Raw genomic sequence first — 18490 nt, forward strand, 5'->3', positions numbered from 1 at the left:
TAAACGGACAACTCTAATTTGAAGCTTTTGTACTAAAGTGAATCTACTTTCTGCGATTTCTGTTCGCCTGGTACTCCAGACCCAGAAATTTAAAATTTTGTACTGAAAGCGACCAAATCGAAAGGCGGATTTTGCCAACAACAACAACAAGAACAACAAACGACTCTTTTACAACAAGAACAATTTTAAATAACAAGAACAACGAAAATAAATCAAATTCAATATTTTTATTTGAAGTTCTTAAGGCGTTTAGATTAATTTGTTCATAAGCATCTCTCGTTTGTGTGGAGAAGATAATCGGGAGTCGGACTTAGGATTGGTATCAAGAGTGACATTACAATAATAATTTGGTGGATTGATGTGTTGTTTTTCGGAGGGAAAGACGACTCTGCTAACCTCTTCCGTTCGTCCTCTTAGATTACCGCCTCAACAACCGTTCTGTTCTCGGCATTCTTCTTGATCAGGCTCTTCCACTGGGCAATTGGGTCTCGCGATGAGGGCGCCTGCTTGGACTACAGATCACTGAGCTGGGCCAGCGACATGGCCAGACGCATTCCCTTAATGCTGCCATTGCTGGCTCCATTGGCTATGTAGGCGGCTGCATTCAGGCTGTTATTGCCAGCGGGCTTGGGTACGATCTCCGGTTCGTTGCTGTTGATATAAGAATGAAAATTCAATGAGAATCAAACTTCTTTAAGTAGGTTATCTAACACTTGCCCATTTCTATCCAACTCCTGGGTCGACTGGGCATTGCGCAGATTTCCGGGGTCCATAACAGTGCTCCACCTCAGAGTCCTCATCGTCATCGTCGTCCGTATCGGCCTCGTCTGTGCTGAGCTGGCTGGAAACGTAAAAAACGTAAGATGATAAGAGACGATTCTTGGAAGCCTTGTCTTGTACTCACAGCTTGTCCAGCGAAGCCTTCAGTGTGTTCTGCCTGCCCGTCTCGCGCGACTTGAGGTCCTGAAGCTCCCGCTGGAGATTCTGCTAGACGGGCACATAGCCTCGACGCAAAGGCGTGCCCTCCGAGTCCCGCAGGGGAATATTGGGTGTCACCAGCTTGCCATGGGAGGCTATAAGCCGCTGAATCACGCCCTTGGTAGGGCAGGCCGCTCAGCTGCGGCATGGAAATGGTTCTGATCTGCAGCGGCGGCTCCGGTGTCATGTTGGAGCAGTTGGGTCCAATGTAATGCTGTTCCTTGCGGGTGACCACGGTCAGCTTGAGTGGCTGCTGCTGCTTGGCTTGGAGGTTGTTGTTGCTCTCCGAGGAGGCCGAGATGCAAGAGTCATCCGACTGTGGATCATCGAGGAACTTCACCTTGGCGCTGTTCACGCTAGAGGCCAGTGAGGGTGTATTGGAGAGCTCATCAATGGGCAGCAGGAGAGTAGTGGTCTGCACTGCCGCCGGCCGGGCTGTGACTAGCACGCCCTGAACATGATCCAGCTTATCCCGATCCTGTAGCTGCTTTTGAGTGCATTCACCATAGCCCAAAACAAAGCAGTGCTCCACTTCAGAGTCCTCATCGTCACCAGCTTGCCATGGGAGGCTATAAGCCGCTGAATCACGCCCTTGGTAGGGCAGGCCGCTCAGCTGCGGCATGGAAATTGTTCTGGTCTGCAGCGGCGGCTCCGGTGTCATGTTGGAGCAGTTGGGTCCAATGTAACGCTGTTCCTTGCGGGTGACCACGGTCAGCTTGAGCGGCTGCTGCTGCTTGGCTTGGAGGTTGTTGTTGCTCTGGGAGGAAGCCGAGATGCCAGAGTCATCCGAATGCGAATCATCGAGGAACTTCACCTTAGCGCTGTTCACGCTAGAGGCCATCGAGGGTGTATTGGAGAGCTCATCAATGGGCAGCAGGAGAGTAGTGGTCTGCACTGCCGCCAGCCGGGCTGTAACTAGCACGCCCTGGACATGATCCAGCTTATCCTAAACCTGTGTCTGCTTCTGAGTCCATTGACCATAACCTAAAACGTTGGATGTCAAAGCTGCACATGGTTCCACGCCAGAAATCGATAGTCAAAGCTGCGTATGGTTATTCAGCAATCGATAGTCAATGCTGCACATCGTCACTGATCGTCGCTGTTGCACATGGCTGCAGGCAACCAGCTAAAAGTCAAAGCGGTCACACTTCGATGTAAAAGTAGCGAAACATGAGTTGGCCACACTTGAAAAATCTTGTAATAATGGATATGGTCTCACCTTCTTTACAAGCAGCGATATGGCCGCCTTGATAACCGTCCTGGCTTTGCATTTTTCTTGATCAGGCTCTCACTGGGTAATGAGGTCTCGCGATGAGGGCGCCTTCTTGGGTGTCAGATCACACAGCTGGGCCAGCGACTTGGCCGGACGCATCCCATTAATGCTGCCATTGATGGCTCCATTGGCGTACGATCTCCGGTTCGTTGCTGTTGATATAAGAATGAAAATTCAATGAGAATCAAACTTCTTTAAGTAGGTTATCTAACACTTGCCCATTTCTATCCAACTCCTGGGTCGACTGGGCATTGCGCAGTTTTCCGGATCCATAGCAGTGCTCCACCTCAGAGTGCTGAGTTGGCTGGAGAGGAAAAATTTAAGATGATAAGAGTACGATTCTTAAAAGCCTTGTCCTGTACTCGCAGCTTGTCCAGAGATGCCTTCAGTGTTGTCTGCCTGATGCTGTTGCTGTTCTGACTTCCATTCTGATTGGTCCCGGAGCTGGTGATGTTGCCCAATGGCGAGGCGGCGGCAGGAGAATATTGGGTGTCACAAGCTTGCCATGGAAGGCAATAACCCGATGCATCATGCCCTTGCTAGAGGCACCACCTAAGGCAAACTAACGCTTCTGGGGCAGGCCACCGAAATGGTCCTGGTAACTAAGCTTCTGCTGCGGTGGCTCCGGTGTCATGTTGTAGCAGTTGTGTTGCTCTGCGAGGAGGCCGAGATGGCAGTCATCCTGCTTGGCGCTGTTCACGCTAGAGGCCAGCGAGGGTGTGTTGGATAGCTCATCAATGGGCAGCAGGAGAGTAGTGGTCTGCACTGCCGCCGGCCGGGCTGTGACTAGCACGCCCTGAACATGATCCAGCTTATCCCGATCCTGTAGCTGCTTTTGAGTGCATTCACCATAGCCGAAAACAAAGCAGTGCTCCACCTCAGAGTCCTCATCGTCATCGTCGTCCGCATCGGCCTCGTCTGTGCTGAGTTGGCTGGAAACGTAAAAAACGTAAGATGATAAGAGGACGATTCTTGAAAGCCTTGTCTTGTACTCACAGCTTGTCCAGCGAAGCCTTCAGTGTGTTCTGCCTGCCCGTCTCGCGCGACTTGAGGTCCTGAAGCTCCCGCTGGAGATTCTGCTAGACGGGCACATAGCCTCGACGCAAAGGCGTGCCCTCCGAGTCCCGCAGGGGAATATTGGGTGTCACCAGCTTGCCATGGGAGGCTATAAGCCGCTGAATTACGCCCTTGGTAGGGCAGGCCGCTCAGCTGCGGCATGGAAATGGTTCTGGTCTGCAGCGGCGGCTCCGGTGTCATGTTGGAGCAGTTGGGTCCAATGTAACGCTGTTCCTTGCGGGTGACCACGGTCAGCTTGAGCGGCTGCTGCTGCTTGGCTTGGACGTTGTTGTTGCTCTGGGAGGAGGCCGAGTTGCCAGAGTCATCCGAATGCGAATCATCGAGGAACTTCACCTTAGCGCTGTTCACGCTAGAGGCCATCGAGGGTGTATTGGAGAGCTCATCAATGGGCAGCAGGAGAGTAGTGGTCTGCACTGCCGCCAGCCGGGCTGTGACTAGCACGCCCTGGACATGATCCAGCTTATCCTAAACCTGTGTCTGCTTCTGAGTCCATTGACCATAACCTAAAACGTTGGATGTCAAAGCTGCACATGGTTCCACGCCAGAAATCGATGGTCAAAGCTGCGTATGGTTATTCAGCAATCGATAGTCAATGCTGCACATCGTCACTGATCGTCGCTGTTGCACATGGCTGCAGGCAACCAGCTAAAAGTCAAAGCGGTCACACTTCGATGTAAAAGTAGCGAAACATGAGTTGGCCACACTTGAAAAAGCTTGTAATAATGGATATGGTCTCACCTTCTTTACAAGCAGCGATATGGCCGCCTTGATAACCGTCCTGGCTTTGCATTTTTCTTGATCAGGCTCTCACTGGGTAATGAGGTCTCGCGATGAGGGCGCCTCCTTGGGTGACAGATCACACAGCTGGGCCAGCGACTTGGCCGGACGCATCCCATTAATGCTGCCATTGATGGCTCCATTGGCGTACGATCTCCGGTTCGTTGCTGTTGATATAAGAATGAAAATTCAATGAGAATCAAACTTCTTTAAGTAGGTTATCTAACACTTGCCCATTTCTATCCAACTCCTGGGTCGACTGGGCATTGCGCAGTTTTCCGGATCCATAGCAGTGCTCCACCTCAGAGTGCTGAGTTGGCTGGAGAGGAAAAATTTAAGATGATAAGAGTACGATTCTTAAAAGCCTTGTCCTGTACTCGCAGCTTGTCCAGAGATGCCTTCAGTGTTGTCTGCCTGATGCTGTTGCTGTTCTGACTTCCATTCTGATTGGTCCCGGAGCTGGTGATGTTGCCCAATGGCGAGGCGGCGGCAGGAGAATATTGGGTGTCACAAGCTTGCCATGGAAGGCAATAACCCGATGCATCATGCCCTTGCTAGAGGCACCACCTAAGGCAAACTAACGCTTCTGGGGCAGGCCACCGAAATGGTCCTGGTAACTAAGCTTCTGCTGCGGTGGCTCCGGTGTCATGTTGTAGCAGTTGTGTTGCTCTGCGAGGAGGCCGAGATGGCAGTCATCCGAATGCTGGCCATCGAGGCTCTCCTGCTTGGCGCTTGACGCTAGAGGCCAGCGAGGGTGTTTTGGATAGCTCATCAATGGGCAGCAGGAGAGTAGTGGTCTGCACTGCCGCCGGCCGGGCTGTGACTAGCACGCCCTGAACATGATCCAGCTTATCCCGATCCTGTAGCTGCTTTTGAGTGCATTCACCATAGCCCAAAACAAAGCAGTGCTCCACTTCAGAGTCCTCATCGTCATCGTCACAAGCTTGCCATGGAAGGCAATAACCCGCTGCATCATGCCCTTGCTAGAGGCACCACCTAAGGCAAACTAACGCTTCTGGGGCAGGCCACCGAAATGGTCCTGGTAACTAAGCTTCTGCTGCGGTGGCTCCGGTGTCATGTTGTAGCAGTTGTGTTGCTCTGCGAGGAGGCCGAGATGGCAGTCATCCGAATGCTGGTCATCGAGGCTCTCCTGCTTGGCGCTGTTCACGCTAGAAGCCAGCGAAGGTGTGTTGGATAGCTCATCAATGGGCAGCAGGAGAGTAGTGGTCTGCACTGCCGCCGGCCGGGCTGTGACTAGCACGCCCTGGACATGATCCAGCTTATCCCGATCCTGTAGCTGCTTTTGAGTGCATTCACCATAGCCGAAAACAAAGCAGTGCTCCACCTCAGAGTCCTCATCGTCATCGTCGTCCGCATCGGCCTCGTCTGTGCTGAGTTGGCTGGAAACGTAAAAAACGTAAGATGATAAGAGGACGATTCTTGAAAGCCTTGTCTTGTACTCACAGCTTGTCCAGCGAAGCCTTCAGTGTGTTCTGCCTGCCCGTCTCGCGCGACTTGAGGTCCTGAAGCTCCCGCTGGAGATTCTGCTAGACGGGCACATAGCCTCGACGCAAAGGCGTGCCCTCCGAGTCCCGCAGGGGAATATTGGGTGTCACCAGCTTGCCATGGGAGGCTATAAGCCGCTGAATTACGCCCTTGGTAGGGCAGGCCGCTCAGCTGCGGCATGGAAATGGTTCTGGTCTGCAGCGGCGGCTCCGGTGTCATGTTGGAGCAGTTGGGTCCAATGTAACGCTGTTCCTTGCGGGTGACCACGGTCAGCTTGAGCGGCTGCTGCTGCTTGGCTTGGACGTTGTTGTTGCTCTGGGAGGAGGCCGAGTTGCCAGAGTCATCCGAATGCGAATCATCGAGGAACTTCACCTTAGCGCTGTTCACGCTAGAGGCCATCGAGGGTGTATTGGAGAGCTCATCAATGGGCAGCAGGAGAGTAGTGGTCTGCACTGCCGCCAGCTGGGCTGTGACTAGCACGCCCTGGACATGATCCAGCTTATCCTAAACCTGTGTCTGCTTCTGAGTCCATTGACCATAACCTAAAACGTTGGATGTCAAAGCTGCACATGGTTCCACGCCAGAAATCGATAGTCAAAGCTGCGTATGGTTATTCAGCAATCGATAGTCAATGCTGCACATCGTCACTGATCGTCGCTGTTGCACATGGCTGCAGGCAACCAGCTAAAAGTCAAAGCGGTCACACTTCGATGTAAAAGTAGCGAAACATGAGTTGGCCACACTTGAAAAAGCTTGTAATAATGGATATGGTCTCACCTTCTTTACAAGCAGCGATATGGCCGCCTTGATAACCGTCCTGGCTTTGCATTTTTCTTGATCAGGCTCTCACTGGGTAATGAGGTCTCGCGATGAGGGCGCCTTCTTGGGTGTCAGATCACACAGCTGGGCCAGCGACTTGGCCGGACGCATCCCATTAATGCTGCCATTGATGGCTCCATTGGCGTACGATCTCCGGTTCGTTGCTGTTGATATAAGAATGAAAATTCAATGAGAATCAAACTTCTTTAAGTAGGTTATCTAACACTTGCCCATTTCTATCCAACTCCTGGGTCGACTGGGCATTGCGCAGTTTTCCGGATCCATAGCAGTGCTCCACCTCAGAGTGCTGAGTTGGCTGGAGAGGAAAAATTTAAGATGATAAGAGTACGATTCTTAAAAGCCTTGTCCTGTACTCGCAGCTTGTCCAGAGATGCCTTCAGTGTTGTCTGCCTGATGCTGTTGCTGTTCTGACTTCCATTCTGATTGGTCCCGGAGCTGGTGATGTTGCCCAATGGCGAGGCGGCGGCAGGAGAATATTGGGTGTCACAAGCTTGCCATGGAAGGCAATAACCCGATGCATCATGCCCTTGCTAGAGGCACCACCTAAGGCAAACTAACGCTTCTGGGGCAGGCCACCGAAATGGTCCTGGTAACTAAGCTTCTGCTGCGGTGGCTCCGGTGTCATGTTGTAGCAGTTGTGTTGCTCTGCGAGGAGGCCGAGATGGCAGTCATCCGAATGCTGGCCATCGAGGCTCTCCTGCTTGGCGCTTGACGCTAGAGGCCAGCGAGGGTGTTTTGGATAGCTCATCAATGGGCAGCAGGAGAGTAGTGGTCTGCACTGCCGCCGGCCGGGCTGTGACTAGCACGCCCTGGACATGATCCAGCTTATCCCGATCCTGTAGCTGCTTTTGAGTGCATTCACCATAGCCGAAAACAAAGCAGTGCTCCACCTCAGAGTCCTCATCGTCATCGTCGTCCGCATCGGCCTCGTCTGTGCTGAGTTGGCTGGAAACGTAAAAAACGTAAGATGATAAGAGGACGATTCTTGAAAGCCTTGTCTTGTACTCACAGCTTGTCCAGCGAAGCCTTCAGTGTGTTCTGCCTGCCCGTCTCGCGCGACTTGAGGTCCTGAAGCTTCCGCTGCAGATTCTGCTAGACGGGCACATAGCCTCGACGCAAAGGCGTGCCCTCCGAGTCCCGCAGGGGAATATTGGGTGTCACCAGCTTGCCATGGGAGGCTATAAGCTGCTGAATTACGCCCTTGGTAGGGCAGGCCGCTCAGCTGCGGCATGGAAATGGTTCTGGTCTGCAGCGGCGGCTCCGGTGTCATGTTGGAGCAGTTGGGTCCAATGTAACGCTGTTCCTTGCGGGTGACCACGGTCAGCTTGAGCGGCTGCTGCTGCTTGGCTTGGACGTTGTTGTTGCTCTGGGAGGAGGCCGAGTTGCCAGAGTCATCCGAATGCGAATCATCGAGGAACTTCACCTTAGCGCTGTTCACGCTAGAGGCCATCGAGGGTGTATTGGAGAGCTCATCAATGGGCAGCAGGAGAGTAGTGGTCTGCACTGCCGCCAGCTGGGCTGTGACTAGCACGCCCTGGACATGATCCAGCTTATCCTAAACCTGTGTCTGCTTCTGAGTCCATTGACCATAACCTAAAACGTTGGATGTCAAAGCTGCACATGGTTCCACGCCAGAAATCGATAGTCAAAGCTGCGTATGGTTATTCAGCAATCGATAGTCAATGCTGCACATCGTCACTGATCGTCGCTGTTGCACATGGCTGCAGGCAACCAGCTAAAAGTCAAAGCGGTCACACTTCGATGTAAAAGTAGCGAAACATGAGTTGGCCACACTTGAAAAAGCTTGTAATAATGGATATGGTCTCACCTTCTTTACAAGCAGCGATATGGCCGCCTTGATAACCGTCCTGGCTTTTAGAGGTGGAGAACTATCGATAGTCGTCGCCATCGATAGTGAGCGATTATTTTTCTCAAACCATCGATAGTGTCGATAGTACTATCGGTAGTGTTATGCTTTTGAATTTTTAGATGTAAAAAAAGCTATAAAATGAAATTTGAACAAAACTTTATTATATTTTTAACTCTTTAAAAATAAAAAATTAATTTATTTATTTATTTTTTTGATTAGGGATTGTATAAAAAGTACATCGTCGAACTGTGTATTCGAGCGGAAAAGAAGTACAAAACTAATTCTTTTTTAAAAAGAGCATTAGGAGATTTTTACTTTCAGCTATACTTTAGCTTTTCACTATATTTTGGCGTTCCACTTTCAACTTTATTTTTTCTTTGTGATGTGATAAGCCGCGTGAAAAACTATCGATAGTGCAGGGCTGCCATCGATGGCGGTGCGATAGCGCCAAACCATCGATAGTGTCGATAGTGCCATCGATAGCTCTCCACCTCTACTGGCTTTGCATTTTTCTTGATCAGGCTCTCACTGGGTAATGAGGTCTCGCGATGAGGGCGCCTTCTTGGGTGTCAGATCACACAGCTGGGCCAGCGACTTGGCCGGACGCATCCCATTAATGCTGCCATTGATGGCTTCATTGGCGTACGATCTCCGGTTCGTTGCTGTTGATATAAGAATGAAAATTCAATGAGAATCAAACTTCTTTAAGTAGGTTATCTAACACTTGCCCATTTCTATCCAACTCCTGGGTCGACTGGGCATTGCGCAGTTTTCCGGATCCATAGCAGTGCTCCACCTCAGAGTGCTGAGTTGGCTGGAGAGGAAAAATTTAAGATGATAAGAGTACGATTCTTAAAAGCCTTGTCCTGTACTCGCAGCTTGTCCAGAGATGCCTTCAGTGTTGTCTGCTTGATGCTGTTGCTGTTCTGACTTCCATTCTGATTGGTCCCGGAGCTGGTGATGTTGCCCAATGGCGAGGCGGCGGCAGGAGAATATTGGGTGTCACAAGCTTGCCATGGAAGGCAATAACCCGATGCATCATGCCCTTGCTAGAGGCACCACCTAAGGCAAACTAACGCTTCTGGGGCAGGCCACCGAAATGGTCCTGGTAACTAAGCTTCTGCTGCGGTGGCTCCGGTGTCATGTTGTAGCAGTTGTGTTGCTCTGCGAGGAGGCCGAGATGGCAGTCATCCGAATGCTGGTCATCGAGGCTCTCCTGCTTGGCGCTGTTCACGCTAGAGGCCAGCGAGGGTGTGTTGGATAGCTCATCAATGGGCAGCAGGAGAGTAGTGGTCTGCACTGCCGCCGGCCGGGCCGTGACTAGCACGCCCTGGACATAATCCAGCTTATCCCGATCCTGTAGCTGCTTTTGAGTGCATTCACCATAGCCGAAAACAAAGCAGTGCTCCACCTCAGAGTCCTCATCGTCCGCATCGGTCTCGTCTGTGCTGAGCTGGCTGGAAACGTAAAAAACGTAAGATGATAAGAGGACGATTCTTGAAAGCCTTGTCTTGTACTCACAGCTTGTCCAGCGAAGCCTTCAGTGTGTTCTGCCTGCTCGTCTCGCGCGACTTGAGGTCCTGAAGCTCCCGCTGGAGATTCTGCTAGACGGGCACATAGCCTCGACGCAAAGGCGTGCCCTCCGAGTCCCGCAGGGGAATATTGGGTGTCACCAGCTTGCCATGGGAGGCTATAAGCCGCTGAATCACGCCCTTGGTAGGGCAGGCCACTCAGCTGCGGCATGGAAATGGTTCTGGTCTGCAGCGGCGGCTCCGGTGTCATGTTGGAGCAGTTGGGTCCAATGTAACGCTGCTCCTGGGGGGTGACTACGGTCAGCTTAAGCGGCTGCTGCTGCTTGTCCTGAAGGTTGTTGTATCTCTACGAGGAGACGAGATGCCAGAGTCACCAGAATGTGGGTCATCGAGGATCTTCTCCTTGGCGCTGTTTACGCTAGTGGCCAGCGAGGGTGTGTTGGATAGCTCATCAATGGGCAGCAGGAGAGTAGTGGTCTGCACTGCCGCCGGCTGGGCTGTGATCAGCACGCCCCGGTCTTGATCAAGCTCATCCTGATCCTGTGGCTACTCCTGAGTGCATTCACCATAACCCAAAACCGCTGTGACGATCAGCTTATGGCATGCAGCCATGCGAGTCGATCTAAATATCGTCATCGAAATAAATCGATTTTCAAACAGGTGTGACCATAGCCAATATATCGAGCTTTTTGCAGTGTAACCAACTCATTACTACTTTAATAATGAAATGTGACCGCTTTGACTTTCTGCAGCTTTTTCATCCTATGTCCATTGATGAGCTATCCAACACCAGGAGGAGAGCCTCGATGGCCAGTATTCGAATGACTCCGGCATCTCGGCCTTCTCGCAAAGCAACAACAACCTCCAGCACAAGCAGCAGCTGCAACCGCTCAAGCTGACTGTGGTCACCCGTCAGGAGAAGCCTTACATTGGACCCAACTGCTAAAACATGACACCAGAGCCGCCGCAGCAGAAGCTGATTACCGGGACCATTTCCACTTCCGCGCAAGTCGGAGCTGAAGCGCCTGCGCAAGATTAACAGGCAGAACACACTGAAGGCTTCGCTGGACAAGCTGTGAGTGCACGTCAAGGCTTTCAAGAATAGTCATCTTATCATCTTACGTTTTTCCTCTCCAGCAAACTCAGCACAGACGACGATGACGATGAGGACTCTGAGGTAGAGCACTGCTATGGGCCCGGAAAACTGCGCAATGTCCAGTCCACCCAGGAGTTGAATAGAAATGGGCAAGTGTTAGATAAACTACTTAAAGAAGTTTGATTCTCAATGAATTTTCATTCTTATATTAACAGCAACGAACCGGAGATCGTACACAAGCCCGCTGGCAATCCCAGACTGAATGTATGGTTGCAATTATTTGTTAAAATCATTGAAAAAAAATATTCGAGTGTTTTTTTTAATTTTTTATATTTATTTTATTAAATACATTTCGTTTGTTTCGTTTGTTGTTGTTTTTCTTACGGTTTCTGTTTTGTTAATTTTTTTTTGTTGCTCTGCTTGCTGCTCGTGTTAAATTACGTATTCGTTCTGTACTAATTGAATTAATCAGATATTAGGGTGCCGTAGAGAGAGAGCGAGCGCCTCTAGTTTGGAATACAAGGTTTTTGGTTAGAGTAAGCCCAAAGACCTAAGTACATTTTATACACACAAAATGAGAATAAAAATGAGAAAATAAGGGGAATAACTAAAAACGAACGCCAGTACTCAGATCGATCGAGTGCTGGTATTATTGCTGAGTTTTCTGTTTGTTTGTTTGTTGGTTCTTTACTGCTACGGAAGCCTCGAAATACATATATTGCTATTTATGTATGTGTAGGTCGTATGTGGGGTTGCTGTCTCTATATAAAGTTGAAATCTTAGCTTAGAAAGTTGTGTGTGTGTCCTGTTTGCAAAGGAAATCAATCATATATCTTTATATCGGCCTTGCTGTACTCTATATATAATATATATCTTGTGTTTATATTTACAAAAAGTCTGCACTCGCTTTGCTGCTATATATACGAAGAAATCAGGACATGAAACTTAGATTTAAATTAAGGATAAACTTATAATATAATAATAATACATATATATTGCACTGCGATTGCGTGGAATTAGAAATTAGGCAACAATTAACAAAAATGAGAAGATATTTTGATGATATTCACATACATAATATAAATATATATTAATGACTAGGATAATACTTTGGCACACGCACAGATATACATATACATACAAATATATATATATATATATATATATGCGGAAGGAAGGAAAGAAAAGTTTCTGGATGTATTGCTCGGCGGTACGAAGGTGGAACACAAGGACGACTCTTCCGTAAACAATAATAATTAATAGTTAATTAGCATCCTGCACTTTGCTGCTCATCTCGGAACTGGAACCAAAAAACCATTGACTGCTCTTTTCTTGTAATATCGTGTATATATATATATATATATATATATATATATATATATATATATTTATATATATATATAAATGTATATATAGAAATATAAATAGTAAGTTTAGCATCCATAATACATATATATATATATATTTAGTTTTGCCTGCTCATCCTACCTCAATTACTCAATTAGAAACTAACACTTAAACCGACTGTTCATATGCGTTGCTATATCTTTCTTCCCCACCTACCTCCAAACTCCATCTAGCATTCTAGATCCTATGCGATCCTTTAACCAAAAGCGCTTTGAGCGTCCTACACATCGCGTACCTCCTCTCCTTCGTGACCTAACAGCTAAGACAAAAAAATGGCATCGCTCTCCTGCACTTGCTAAAGTTAGTTTTCGTTTTATATATATATATATATATATTGATATACATATTTTGGATTTTTCCTTTTTGTTTTTGTCTTTTTCTTTTGTTTAACATAAAATTAATCAACAAATTTTTAGAGTTGCTTGCTAAAACTTTTCTTCTTAGTGTGTAAAGGTCGTGCCCCAAGCGATGACGATGACTGCTACGCCGCCTGCCTCCTACATCCTGGCGGTAGTGTGTGTGTTGTGTGTTTACTACGGAAAAGTTGCAGAAATCGTCAAGTGAGAGTCGGGTGTGTGTTTGTGTGTGTGATTGCATCTACTACTGTTCCAAGTTCGGTGTAAAACACATCTAAAAAAATGCCTCTCAGCCATGTTCGTCTCCCCGTTTCTGTAGCGACTCCGGCTTTGTCTCTATATATAAATGTATATATATATAGATTGATCTTGTATATATCATCATGCTTGCTTCCTTGTCTGCTAGCTTGCTTGTATATATATGTATGCCTTCTATATAAATATCGCTTTGGTTTTTTACTCTTGTAATTTGCTTGGTATTGTCTGAATGTGCTACGTACTTTAAACGCTAAACTAGTTCGTGTGTCCTGTTTGGGTGTGTGTACTTCCTATTTGTTTTTGCTTACAAAAAACATTGATCCAATGATAAAAAAAATATTAATGTTATTAATAAAAAAAAAAAACATACACATACATATGAAAAATTGCAATTTTTCGCTTTTACAAACCTATGTATGAATGTATGTATCTCTCTCGCATATAATAACTAGTGCATACACTGTTCACATAGGTTCCTAGGTTCCTCTACACGCTATTAATATGTTATTCTGTTTGGTTCCATCATCCCCAATACCCACTAACCATACCCATCCCCATCCGGGGCAGATCATCCCGCCTAGAGCAGCTGGACAATGACCGGCTCGATCAGACACATGTGCTCGGCACCGCGCACTGGCAGCCGGTTCAGGCAAAAGTGCCGGATCATCTCCGGCACCGTCTCGAAGGGTCGACTGAACTGGCCCAGGATGTACTGTCCGGTCTCGTTGCGTTGGATCCGCATATGCATGAATCCCTTGGCGCCCCTGTAGGTTAAGAATTTATATTAAAAGATTAGCAGCGAATCATTCTAGATATTTAACTGATGAACTTACTTGAGGGACAGGGAGTAGTCCTGCTTGGTGGACTCGCAGTTGCGTACGAGAAACGAGCCCTCGGCCAGGGGACGCAGTGTGGTCTCCGCCTCAATCCTAGTTATGGCGCCGTGATACCAGCTAATAAATGGAAAGAGGAGGAATTATTAAAGATGTATCTTAATTTAAACATATCATCTTTAAACCCACAACAACTTACCCCTGCCGTTCTAGAGGAATGGTTACATCGATTAGATCCACGGCTGTTACATAGCCCTGACTGAGATTCATGTTCAGCTCCTTGGTGCTGCTGAGACCCCGCAGATCCAGGCTGCCAAACTGCTTGGTGGCCTGCCGTGACTCGTTCAGGTTGAGGGTGAGGTTCTGCCGGAATAGAGCCGTGTCTGCTGGAGAAAGAGAGAGATCATTAGTCAAGTTCAGGAGATATTCCCAATGGGTACGCACCCAATTTGCTGGCCAGCTTCTGGTCGTCGCGCATCGAATGACTGGAGGAGGCCTGCGAGATGCCACTGGACTCGGTGCTGTGCATCAGCAGGTTATTAATCTCCGCCTGGTTTGCCCTGAGACGACGCCTTAGCTTCGGCATGTCGAAGGGTAGCTCGCCCAGATCCACAGAGGTGGCACTGCCCGAGGTGCAGGCTGCCTCCTGTTGCAACGTCTTGCGACGCCTCAATTTGGGCATATCGAAGGGCAGGTCGCGCAGATCCTGGGGAAGACCAGTTACACCGCCGCCGCCGGCAGCAGCTCCGGTTCCCGTTCCACTACCAATAGCTGCACCACCTGCTGCCGTCGATCCTACAGCTCCAGTTCCACTGGCTCCAGAGACAGTACCCTCTGCTCCAATCAGCTGCAGCTTGGGCAACGTCAGCCGCTGGAGGGCCAAGGCCTGTGGTTTGCCCTCCTCCCGGGAATGCAACGAGATGCCACTGTCGGAGCCAAGCAGTTCATCGGCCAGCTGAAGCAGTGCCTTGTTCGGTGCTCCACGGTTACGCTGCTGCTTCATGGAGGTGGTTACTTGCTGGCTACCAGTTTGCGAGACACCAATTAAGTCCTCCTCCGGCGCCGCCACTGGCGCCTGCTGTTGCTGTTGCTGGGACGGCTGCTGTGACTGCTCGGAGGCACTGGCCGAGGCCGGCTCCTGCGATGACTTGTCAGAGATGGGGCTGAGGATGTGCAGCTTGGAGTGCAGCAGCAGGGGTGCCGGCCTCAAAGGATAAGCCACGCTGGAGCCAGCGCTGCCACCGCTGCCGCTTTCCGAGCTGTGCGAACTAAGAGAGCTGGAGTGTCGTGACTCTGAGCTGGAGGTGCTGCGGTTTCCCTCGCTGGTGCTCGAGCGCAAAGATTCCATGCTGCCGCCACTGCTCGATGTGGCTATGCTCTCCGTGCTGCTGTAGTTGTGCTGCTGCTGCTGCTGTCCCGTCGCCTGACCCTGTCCATGGCCATGACCATGACGACTCCTTCTACTGGCAGCTCCAGCTCCTGCTGCTCCGGCTCCAGCTCCTCCGGCATGATGATGGTGATGGTGATGATGATGCTGCCGCTGGCCGGATGTCTGGCCACCCGACTGATGATGGCCTCCACCTCCACCACCGCCACTGCGTCGCAGTTCAAGTACTCGTCCAGATTCCAGCACAAAAGAGCGCGGCCGGCGGGCAGCTCCCGTCACTCCTCCGCCTCCTCCTGCTCCCGCAGCGGATGCCGAAGCGGAGGCGGAAACGGAAACGGAGGCAGAGGCGGAAACGGAGGCCGCATTCGAATTGGAATTGGTCGAGGGCGGATTCACGTAGGCGCTGTCGGTGAGGCTGTTGTCATTGCTGCTGCCCGTGCAGAGTTGCTGCTGTTGCCGCATGGATTGGATGGGCAGGCGAAGATCCCGAAGACGTGGATGCGCCGGATTTGCAGCCGGCAAATTGGGAGCACTCCGAATGCTATTCATGTTCAGGTAGCGTTCGTGTTTGCCGGGAAACTTCATCGGGAGCGGTGCCGTCGATGGTGGAGATGGTGTATAGCCGCGCACCGGCAGCTGCTGAGTGCTTGTGGCACTTACTCCAACTCCTCCTCCACTGCCAGTGGTTCCAGCTGGCTCCGTTGATCCACTGCCGGTGCTTCGATTTTGGTTCTGATTCTGCTGATCCACCTGGCTGAGCTGCAGCTTGCCCAGCTCCACCTGGACCTGATGCACCTGGACATGGGCCTCGCCCGTCTGCTCTTGGAGCGCCTGGTTCTTGCTGTTCTTGGCCCGCTTGCACTCATTGCGGGCCGACTTGGCCGCCTTGCTGGTGGTGGTGATGGTGGTGGTGGTGGTGTTGCTTGTGGTGGGTATGGCCATGGCATCGCCATTGCCATTGCTCAGCTGCAGCAGCACCGAGTGATTGGTGATGCGATCCACCTCATCCAGATCGTCATCCGACTTGGCTATCTTGCAGTCGAAGGCGGTCTCGTATATCTGACGCCGCCGGCTGCCCATGATGTCCTCGGAGTCGTCGTCGTCCTCCTCGGAGTCGTCTTCGTCCTCCTCCTCCTCGTCGTCGTCCTCTTCACGCTCGTCGTCGCCGTAAAGATCGAGCGTATTCACCGACTGCGATGGTATGCTCAACGATGGAGCCGAAGCCGTGGCTGGAGCGGAAGCGGTAGCGGTAGCGTTAGTTGCTGGTGGCGCTGGAGGCTGGGCGCACTCGGCACACTCATGGACGCCATGCGGATGCACATAGAAGATGCTGCGCGGCCGGAAGTACTCCTCCTCCAGCTCATCGCCGGGCTCGGGCCCCCGGCCGCCGGAGGCGGAGGTGTTTGCCTTGGATAAAGCAGAGGCGGATGTTATGCAAGCTCCGCACACGGCTGCTGGTCCCAGTCCCAGCAGGCGGTGCGGTGGCATCGGCTGGACACTGGCCTCAGCTCCCAGCGGTAGTGGTAGTGGTAGTGGTAATGGTTGTGGTAGCGAAGCTAATGACTGTACTGGTGGGGGGCAGCACTTGAGGAGCTCACCCTCGCCTGCGTCGCAGTGCTGCAGCTGGAGCTGTAGCTCACTGCCAGTGGTGGGATTCTGTAGATTTCGCGGCTGAACGTTGCAGGTCTTGCGGACGAGGGCCAAGGCCCGAGCGTGCCACTCGCGTCGCTTGAGGCACTCACTGCAGTCCGATTCCTCGGAGGTGCTGGTGCTCGGAGTCTCGCAGCGAATGATGTGCACTCCCTCCTCGGTGAAGCTGTAACGCTTGGGCGTTGACTGTGAGTCGGGACGGGGTTCGGTGTCCTGATCTTCTGGCTGCTCGGCAAGCTCAAGATCGGGATGTTGCTGCAGCTGTTCCTCCTCTCCTTGGCTATCCTGTACTGGCTGCTGCTGTTGCTGCTCCTCGGCCTGGGGCACATCCAAGCTGGAGCTCTTGCGATAGCCAACCGTCGGCTGCTGGTGCGGCTGCTGCAGCGGCGGCTCACTGGCCGTCGACTGGCGGCACTTGAGCTTGATCTCCTCCTTGTCCTTGTCCCGCTCCTTGTCCTTGTCGCGACTCTTCAGAAGATCGGAGTAGTAGTAGGGCGACGGCTGGCGCTTGCTGTGCTCGGCGGTGGCAACGGTCAGTTTGCGTGGACTTCGCTGGAGTTGTGGCGGCAGGGGACGCACCAGGTCATCGGATATGGAATCTGGTGAGTTGAGACCGTGTCCCGTCTGCGGAGCCTGTGCAGCGGCGGTGGAGGTGACGGCGCTTGGCGGCACTGGTAAAGGTGGCTGCTGCTCGACCTCCTCGTCTATGTCCGCCTCGTCGTCGGAAGACTTGGGTGCCGAAGAATCTGTGGGGGGGGGGGGAATAAAGAGTGGAAAGTCAGTATAAAGAATTTAATAATTGATTTCTTAGGGAAGGGGTTTCTTAAAACTAAAGGGAACATCCTGATCCAGAGCTTATAAATACTTTGTGGTATGTGGTTTGAGAGGATTAACATAGATTTTAGGGGCAGCTTTTTGTGGTGAAGATCTTAGTTTTCTCCTTTTTCTAAAACCTTTTAGTGTATTCTAATTTCAGTCAGAAGTTTAAAACTAAGTGATGGACTCATTTCCGACCCTATAAATCATATATATTCTTGATCAGCATCAAAAGCCGAATCGATCTAGCTATATAGCAGAGAACAAAAAAAAATTCAAATTATTTCAACATTTTTTAAGGGGTTACATCGTTAAAATTGTCAAAAATCAAACAAAAAAATTTAATTTTTTACATTTCAAACAGAGTATGCAGATTTATTACCCTAACAAAAACTAACGTAGGACAGCTCTCCAAATTAAAATTAATGCCTTTTTAGCTTAGTTATGAGTTTTTTAAAATTTGATTTTGTCAAAAAAATTGTCCCATTAAAATATTGATAAATATTGACTTAAATCCTCATCCTATTTTTGTTCCTATTTATTTTCCTACTACTCCTCTTACTCCTCCTACTACTATTGCTCCTACCATTGCTCCTACCATTGCTCCTACTTTTGCCCCTACTATATCTCTTACTATTCCTCCTTTTTCTACTTCTATTTTTTGGTACTTATTGTCCTACTATTCCTCATGCATTTTGCTCATTTTATTCCTCTCTATATTTTTAGTTATATTCCTAATTCTCTGCCTACAATTCCTCCTTCTTTTCCTTTTACTATTCCTCATCATTTTTCTCCTATTATTCCTCCTTTTCCCCCTACTATTTCTCCTACTAT

The 18490-nt window shown here is 50.1% G+C and overlaps 3 protein-coding genes, 5 long non-coding RNA genes and 1 pseudogene across 14 annotated transcripts in view; 1 reads left to right on the forward strand and 8 right to left on the reverse strand.

The window, feature by feature from the left end:
• Positions 1-213: 213 nt before the first annotated feature.
• On the reverse strand, positions 214-4118 carry LOC147643250 (uncharacterized; annotated as a pseudogene). Its single transcript, XR_015272207.1, has 5 exons — positions 3996-4118; positions 3254-3793; positions 905-1924; positions 718-841; positions 214-651 (listed from the first exon to the last, which is right to left on the reverse strand). The product of XR_015272207.1 is annotated as an uncharacterized LOC147643250 (transcript).
• LOC147643251 (uncharacterized) lies at positions 2249-2927 on the reverse strand. 2 transcript variants are annotated; one of them, XR_015272350.1, is made up of 3 exons: positions 2614-2927; positions 2470-2555; positions 2249-2403 (listed from the first exon to the last, which is right to left on the reverse strand). It is a non-coding gene; the product is annotated as an uncharacterized LOC147643251 (long non-coding RNA). The 2 variants fall into 2 exon arrangements; XR_015272348.1 differs by having other exon boundaries at positions 2470-2782.
• Positions 4118-4939, reverse strand: LOC147643252 (uncharacterized). The gene is made up of 2 exons (XR_015272351.1): positions 4339-4939; positions 4118-4272 (listed from the first exon to the last, which is right to left on the reverse strand). It is a non-coding gene; the product is annotated as an uncharacterized LOC147643252 (long non-coding RNA).
• On the reverse strand, positions 4340-6010 carry LOC147643253 (uncharacterized). The gene is made up of 4 exons (XM_086835216.1): positions 5984-6010; positions 5570-5649; positions 4483-5505; positions 4340-4424 (listed from the first exon to the last, which is right to left on the reverse strand). The coding sequence occupies exons 1-3, from the start codon at positions 6008-6010 to the stop codon at positions 5112-5114; spliced, it is 501 nt and encodes a 166-aa protein (XP_086691342.1). The 3' UTR covers positions 4340-4424; positions 4483-5111.
• A 429-nt stretch (positions 6011-6439) lies between these two features.
• On the reverse strand, positions 6440-7241 carry LOC147643254 (uncharacterized). Its single transcript, XR_015272352.1, has 3 exons — positions 6805-7241; positions 6661-6746; positions 6440-6594 (listed from the first exon to the last, which is right to left on the reverse strand). It is a non-coding gene; the product is annotated as an uncharacterized LOC147643254 (long non-coding RNA).
• LOC147643255 (uncharacterized) lies at positions 6662-8327 on the reverse strand. Its single transcript, XM_086835789.1, has 3 exons — positions 8280-8327; positions 7461-8207; positions 6662-7396 (listed from the first exon to the last, which is right to left on the reverse strand). The coding sequence occupies exons 2-3, from the start codon at positions 7899-7901 to the stop codon at positions 7358-7360; spliced, it is 480 nt and encodes a 159-aa protein (XP_086691915.1). The 5' UTR covers positions 7902-8207; positions 8280-8327; the 3' UTR covers positions 6662-7357.
• A 763-nt stretch (positions 8328-9090) lies between these two features.
• Positions 9091-10796, reverse strand: LOC147643256 (uncharacterized). The gene is made up of 3 exons (XR_015272347.1): positions 10716-10796; positions 9843-10199; positions 9091-9778 (listed from the first exon to the last, which is right to left on the reverse strand). It is a non-coding gene; the product is annotated as an uncharacterized LOC147643256 (long non-coding RNA).
• A 127-nt stretch (positions 10797-10923) lies between these two features.
• LOC147643257 (uncharacterized) lies at positions 10924-11315 on the forward strand. The gene is made up of 2 exons (XR_015272353.1): positions 10924-11098; positions 11165-11315. It is a non-coding gene; the product is annotated as an uncharacterized LOC147643257 (long non-coding RNA).
• Positions 11263-18490, reverse strand: part of hwt (SH2 domain-containing adapter heavyweight) — a 62833-nt gene continuing 55605 nt past the window's right edge. For 2 of the 5 annotated variants that reach the window (XM_020948345.2, XM_086835780.1), the window contains 4 exons: positions 14248-17586; positions 14003-14186; positions 13804-13923; positions 11263-13734 (listed from right to left, as the gene is read on the reverse strand). In XM_020948345.2, the coding sequence (XP_020804004.2) occupies positions 13548-13734; positions 13804-13923; positions 14003-14186; positions 14248-17586 (3830 nt within the window). In that variant the 3' untranslated portion in view covers positions 11263-13547. Of the gene's footprint in view, positions 13735-13803; positions 13924-14002; positions 14190-14247; positions 17587-18490 lie in introns of all 5 variants that reach the window. The other 3 variants (XM_086835778.1, XM_086835779.1, XM_086835781.1) reach the window with 2 other exon arrangements.

The sequence above is a fragment of the Drosophila serrata genome, unplaced genomic scaffold, assembly GCF_035046125.1.
Source record: "Drosophila serrata isolate PLE 108 unplaced genomic scaffold, ASM3504612v1 contig_276, whole genome shotgun sequence".
In the NCBI taxonomy this organism is placed as follows: Eukaryota; Metazoa; Arthropoda; class Insecta; order Diptera; family Drosophilidae; genus Drosophila; species Drosophila serrata.

What these genes read in the sequence shown, in the direction of transcription:
- LOC147643253 (XM_086835216.1), bottom strand. Translation starts at nt 6,010, where the DNA reads ATGGCCTCTAGCGTGAACAGCGCTAAG. An exon ending in CTAGCGTGAACAGCGCTAAG is followed by an intron (nt 5,650 to 5,983) that starts GTGAAGTTCCTC and finishes CCCGTCTAGCAG; the next exon opens with AATCTCCAGCGGGAGCTTCA. An exon ending in AAGGCTTCGCTGGACAAGCT is followed by an intron (nt 5,506 to 5,569) that starts GTGAGTACAAGA and finishes TTACGTTTCCAG; the next exon opens with CCAACTCAGCACAGACGAGG.
- LOC147643255 (XM_086835789.1), bottom strand. Translation starts at nt 7,901, where the DNA reads ATGGCCTCTAGCGTGAACAGCGCTAAGGTGAAGTTCCTCGATGATTCG. An exon ending in AAGGCTTCGCTGGACAAGCT is followed by an intron (nt 7,397 to 7,460) that starts GTGAGTACAAGA and finishes TTACGTTTCCAG; the next exon opens with CCAACTCAGCACAGACGAGG.